This window comes from Dreissena polymorpha, chromosome 9 (assembly GCF_020536995.1).
Source record: "Dreissena polymorpha isolate Duluth1 chromosome 9, UMN_Dpol_1.0, whole genome shotgun sequence".
Lineage (NCBI taxonomy): Eukaryota > Metazoa > Mollusca > Bivalvia > Myida > Dreissenidae > Dreissena > Dreissena polymorpha.
Window position 1 is genome coordinate 63097745 of NC_068363.1, and position 6800 is coordinate 63104544.

At 39.4% G+C, this 6800-nt stretch overlaps 1 protein-coding gene across 1 annotated transcript; it reads right to left on the minus strand.

Annotated features, from left to right (window-relative positions):
- Positions 1–945: 945 nt before the first annotated feature.
- Positions 946–2793, minus strand: LOC127846103 (zinc finger protein 862-like). The gene has a single exon (XM_052377278.1). The coding sequence runs from the start codon at positions 2791–2793 to the stop codon at positions 946–948; it is 1848 nt and encodes a 615-aa protein (XP_052233238.1).
- Between the last annotated feature and the right edge of the window lie 4007 nt (positions 2794–6800).

Here is a 6800-nt window from a genome sequence, read left to right on the forward strand (position 1 = left end):
ATTGACAACTCATGGATGATGATGAGTTATTTTTTGTTTCGAATTCAATCCATCAACGTCAAGCCAGGAGAAATCATTTTTCCATGTTATTCCTTTTTTAAGATATTGGATCGCCGCGTAGTTTTGAGCCGAATATTTTTCAGAAGCTGTCACCACGTGCGCTTTTAAATATGGGAATATACTCTTCACAACGTCTTTTCCCGACGGTATGGGTCGCGTAACCAAAGAAAATATCGGGCGAGCACGCCTTTATGAAAGATTCCTAGCCTATCCGCGTTTAGAAGCCGACATTTTCCAGAATTTTTATAGACGGACGATTTTTATGTAGACACCGGGTCGAACCGGTTTCTATATAAACTTCAATCATTACGGCCGAACTAAAGGTCACATTATACTAATACAAATCGAACGCGTTACGGCAATCTCCACGCAGAGCTGTCATTCCTTGCTCTCACATACAGTCAAATCTCTGCGTGGTGGTTGGCAGAACGGAGGAAAACGGTACAACTAAAACGACTTAGATTGAAAATACTAAAAGCTCATTGAATTGGGATTAAAATATCAACTTGTAAATGTACTTGCAAGTAGGATATTTATCTTATAATATATTCATGCATAAAGACGTAACCTGTACACTTGATAAAAAACTCCCCTGCAGGAGCAAGAACAAACTCAACTCATATCAATATTTGTATTTTAATATATTATTTTTAACTATATAATAATTTATTAGAATACAAATATAAGCGCTTCAAACTAAAACAAGTGTAAACATTTTATCATCTATCAAATATCTTAAACATCACTTTTTCATTTACCTTTGACAATAACGAATATGCTAAAACAAGTGTAAACATTTTATCATCTATCAAATCTCTTAAACATCCTTTTTCATTTACCTTTGACAATAACGAATGTGCTAGCTACAGAACAAAATGCTTCATATTACTTAATGGCCTTAGAAAGACGTCGATTTTTAATTTCAAAAAAGTCCGCCACCACAACAGATCTGAGGCGATCAAATCGCTCCATGCTCCCATTTAACTTTACCATAAGCAGTTTGTCAATTGTGTCTGCTCCCAGTGAACACCTGTGATCTGTCTTAATAAGTTTCAGCTGGGAAAAGACTCTTTCAACAGTGGCAGTACTAAGCGGTAGAACCAGAGCAATGCTCACAAGACGGGACACCAACGGGTAGGCAATAGTCAACCCTTTGTCCACGTGTGCCCTGCCATGAAATAGACGCCCAAGGTTAACTAACGATCTTTCATTACAGGCAAATGAAGATGCTAGTTCAGTGAAACCCTGCCACTGGATCTGTAGATCTTCGCCATCCATCCCGTAGTGAGATGCTAGCTGCTCCATTTCGTGTGTCCCATAGAAGGCTGGAATCTCAGATAGTGTTGAAAGGTCCAGAATGGAAAGTGCCTCGACAATGGCGGAATCTTCAAATCTTCGCTCTATATTACCTGTCAGAGCGTCCAAGAAATCTTCTCTTGCAATCCTAAAGGTTTCATTGTTTTCTTTGGTAGGACTGATCCCTAAATCAGTCATGAGGTCTTTGGTTTTTCCGAGCCATATCCCGTTCACATTTTTCAGCTTCAAAAGGAGCCGAAGGGTCTTATCAACATTTGCTTTAGCCAATCCAAGGTTGGCAGACTCTGATTGAAAGTACAGGCTGAGTGCTGAGAGATGAGGCAGTGCATCGGCAAGAAGCATGAGAACCTGCAGTGTGACCGGATCTCGCAGGTTTTTCAATAATCCGTTGCCGATTGGATCCTCAGCGATATTGGCGCTCTCCAGGTCAACAACTATGCTCCTGTAGCACCTAACTATGCCGCTTACTGCCTTGTCATGACTAAGCCAACGGTGATGTTTGGCTTCCTTAACAGAAAGCGGAGCATCGTCAAATGCGGTCTGCACATCTTTCAAACTCGCGGACCTTTTCGACGAATTGCGATAATACTTGTACAGATCATCCAGCAGTCTATCAGTCTTCTCGAAAATTTTATTACTTTTGAAACTGTCCTTGCACGCAAGAGCTAGACGGTGGTCCTTGCAGTGGACAGTTATTAGCCCCGGACGCCGTGCTTTGAGTTGTGTAGCTACGCCCGTTTTTGCTCCAGTGAAAACTGCAGCGCCGTCGGAAGCGAATCCGGTCAGGTTATCTAATACCAAGCCGTTGTCTTCAATGACCTGCGTGATGGCATCAGTGATAACGTCGGCTGTCGCTGATTTGAGGGTCACGTCGGCTAGGTACGATGTGCACATATTCCCGTCAGGATCCAAGTACTTGACACACATGGCCATGTGCTTCTGGACAGTGAGATCACACACCTCGTCCACCATCACACTGTAGCATGGACCGGCCCTTATTTCTTCTTTCACTTCATCCCTTACACGGTTGCACAGCAGGGTCAGTAACTCGTTTACAATGTCCCAACTCGTGTAAGACGCATTCTTTGCAAGCCTAAGCTTGGAAAGGTTCGGAGAGCCAACGTCAATGCATAGATCCGTGAGATCTGCAAACAAGCTTAATGGCAGGTTCCGTTCTACTAAAAACTGCAGAACCTTCAGTGCGTCCAAGAGGGCGACTTCACACTCGCGATCCACCTTGTTGACGATCGTCGATATGGTGCTCTGCAGGCTAAGAGAGATCGAATTCCTATGCTGAGAACTAGATTCATGTGCTAAGACCTTATCAAGACGAAGAGTTGCACAGCCTTTCTGTGACCATGCGCTTACGCCGTTAACACCATTTGGCTGGTAATGCTGGCATAGAGTACAGAGCATAACGTCTTTACTCTTGTCGTCCGCATCCACGACACGATGAATTAACCATGGACGTCCTTGTTGCCACTTAGTGTCAAATCCAACCTTGTGGCCGCGATTTTTCCTTTTACCCGAGCTTGTTGTCTCTTGTGCTGAGATAGATGACGTTGCTGGTTCTATTTGGGCCTTTTCCGCATCGGTTGGAATCTTGGTTGCGGTCTCTCCCGGTTCCGTCTCGGTTGGAATCTTGGGTGCGGTATCTCCCGGTTCCGTTTCGGTCGGAATCTTTGGAGCGGTCTCTCCCGGTTCCGTCTCCGTCGGAATCTTTGGAGCGGTCGCTCCCGGTTCCGTCTCGGTTGGAATCTTGGGTGCGGTATCTCCCGTTTCCGTTTCGGTCGGAATCTTTGGAGCGGTCTCTCCCGGTTCTGTCTCCGTCGGAATCTTTGGAGCGGTCGCTTCCGGTTCCGTCTCCGTCAGAATCTTGGGTGCGGTCACTGCTGGTCTGTAAAATAACAAGGTAATTAAGAGTTTGATTTTATAATTACATTTAAATATTAATACAAATATTTGGATTTCGCAAGATTGCAAATAAATGCCATGCAGTATCAATTTATATCAATTAATTTAACGTTACAGTGACAAAGATCGTGTACGCATAGGCACATTTATTTATTCTCCAAATCGGTATAAATTATGCTGCGTAAATGTTTGGTTTTAAATTAAGATACATTGTCGATTCAAAATCGCGTTTTATTTACTTTTGTTAGATGTAAAATTGTACCATTCACAAAACATGCACGTGCAAACACGCAAATGGCGCGAACATGTTAGCGTCTGTTACAAAGTAAAAGTATGGGTATTTTTTTGCGTGCATTAAATAAAAGTGTGATAATACGTACATTTCAATACTATCGTACGCATTCGTAACTTGACTGATACTAATAAGGTTGTATTATAATTATATTAATATATCTTATTATGACAAATATTGTGCTCAGCGGGACAATTATTAAACGAAACATTTACTTTATGTTATTTGTCTTCAAATGTAACAGATGGCACGGCAGGGCGACAAAAATGAACTTTGAAGACAAAGAATAACTACCAGATGATAATGAAAAAAAAATATAATAAGTGATAATATTCTACCTTTCAGGTGTGTCCGTCTTTTTCACATATTTCAATAAACTAACGTTCGTTTTGGCTACTTTCACGTTTTCCCTGTAAAGTTGTTCCAACCTTCGCTTATTCGTAGGCATTTTGGCTGATTAAATACTGTACTTAAGGTATAGTTCTTTCTATAATATAGTATTGTTATTTGTAAATCACTAATATACTGAATTTCACTTTCGATATTGCACAGCACACTACAATTATACTTGAAACTGTATTATTGTATTCCGTGAACTTGCTTATAACTCGTTAATACGTTGCAATCAAAAGAATGACTACTACATGTATACTATACTTACACACCTTCTTGGAGAGGGGTCTTGACACGTCTTGGGGTATTCACCCAACAAGGGACCCTTGTCTGGGGCTATTGTTTTTACAAGAAGAAGTAAAAGTGATGACACGTAGTTGAACAACTCCCTTGTCTGGGGCTACTGTTTTTACAATACTAAACAAATGTATTAACACGTCGTTGAGCACCTGCGTTGACGCGATTCCATTTCAGACGCGGGTGTTGAATATTTATATACAAAACACATTTTGACTCAAACGTTCTTTAAAACTCTTCAAACAAACTCGTATGAGAGCTCACTCATTTTGTTAGTTAGCGAATAGTTATATTCTGGTGAGCGAAGATGCTGGTACTAGCGCTTCTCACTTGGGCGACCCGTGTTCCCGGACGCATGTGAGTTCGGTTGGAAGTCACCATAACGGACAAGTGGGTTTTCCTCCGCGTAACGCACAAAAAATATAAATAACTAAAAAAAAACAATAACGAAACTCTGGAAAATGCAGCTTTAGTTCATAATTTGTCCCAGCCTTTTGTGCGGAAGGACCTCATAAACTTCGAAATATACGATGCGGTTGTCAAAAATTGAACAAACAAATATACTTTATTAAAATTTTATTGTCTGCAACAATTTTGATTAAATTAAATTTTAATGCAAAAATTTATCGTTAAATTACGATGAGCATATATAATGGTAAGTCACAATGTAAGTGCGTTTAACGGCGTACAGATAGATACATTATTCATAGCGAAACACTCGAGTGCAAACTGCATATTTTTGCGAAATACTTCGGGTCATTTGTTTATTTAACGGTTCAAGTAGCCGCTTATTTGTCAATGATATTTAATCATACATATTTGCCCTATATTTGCTAACAATGGTGCAGTGCGAGTGAATGTTCGCTTTTTTTTTCAAAAGATTCTTAAGCAGTTTAATCGATTAAATTTCGTTTGAAATAGAGCACAGCCCTTTTGTTTAAAACAAAATCGACAATGTGTGTATCCATTAATCAGTCATGCATTATAGTTTGCTGATAATGATCTTCGCTGCGTGATGAACTCTAGGAGGGCAGTTGGAAAATAAATCGTCTGCATTTAAACCGGCTGAAACTTGATCATGTGCATACGTTATTTAGCACATGTCAATTCGTTATGTAACTTGCAAATTGCGATGATGATGGCAGATCAGATGAAAAGGGCATTTCGGTAGTCATATTAGGTAAGGGCGGATGCTCGGAGGGGCAGGGCGGATCGTCTGAGAGGCAGGGCGCGGCTTCGGAAGGGCAGGGCGCAGCGCCCTCCGATTTACGCCTAGCTGGAGCACTGTACATGTAGGCTTCAACTCAAATTCCTCATGTGTAATACTAGTATGCTTACTTTGTTTAAACGTATTATAATTTGTGTATTATACACTTGTATGAGAGAAACATTTGTTTGTTCTCCCTTTCTTCTGTTTGATTCACATTCTGAATAAGTATTTGAACTGACATGTTAGTAAACAAAATTTGAAACAAATAATAACACATTCTGTCGCAGAGTAGTATTTTTTATACCGTCTTGATATACTGTTTTACAGTAATATATTTTTACATGAATTTAGCATTATTTATATTCAAGCATACTTCAATGTTTCTTATGGGCTTTTATGGTAGTGTTATTCATTTAAATATTATATAAAAAGCCTATGTGTAAGCAGTGATACATGTATAGTAAAATAAAAGACCCTGATGTGTGTGATGTTAATTGAAGGTAGACTTAAATATTACTCTAAGAGGGATTGGCAGGAATGTTAAATACTGAGAAACATGCTGATGATCATTCAATCATTGTGTAACCCCTTGAAAGTGATGTAAATGTACGTAAGTTGAAGTGTGGTGTTAACAAAAAATGAAATTATTTTCATTGCAAAACGAGTGTGCAGTTGCAACCCTTTTGCCCTGAAAATGAATACAAACATAATAGTGTAATGGTACCAGTACCTAGCATGTCAGACTGTGACCATTGTACCAGTACATACAGACTGAGAAAATGCTTTGATTTTTGTAACCCATTGGGAAAAGAACTGGTACCAGTCCAATTCGGAAAATTGTGCGAGAAAAACCCAGGAATTGGGAAAATTTGTGTATTTGAATTGTTTGCTCCCAAATACTTTAAACCTGACAATTAAATTTTGTAAAGTTGTCAATATTATATTTACTTAGGTTCAAGCCATAACGCTGCATAAGAAAACTAGTTAAAAGTTGCAGTTGCATTGTTATTTTAGTTTTCTTCAATTGGGATATTTTTTGACAGCAATTGGGAAATTTGTTGTTTTTTCCTTACTGGAAAAATTCCATTTTTCCGGTACTTTATATAAAAAAATTCGCTGCAATGGTACCAGTATGTCTTATGTTAGACTGTGACAATAATACCTGTACATAGCATGTTAGACTGTGAAAATGGTACCAGTAAGTAGCAGTTCAGACTTTGACAATGGTACCAGTACGTAGCATGTCAGGTACCAGTACGTACATGTAGCATGTCAGACTGTTACAATTATATCAGTACGTAGCATGTCCGATGGTGA

Excerpts from the sequence above, each read along its gene's own strand:
- LOC127846103 (XM_052377278.1), bottom strand. The coding sequence starts at position 2,793 with ATGCTCTGTACTCTATGCCAGCATTACCAGCCAAATGGTGTTAACGGC.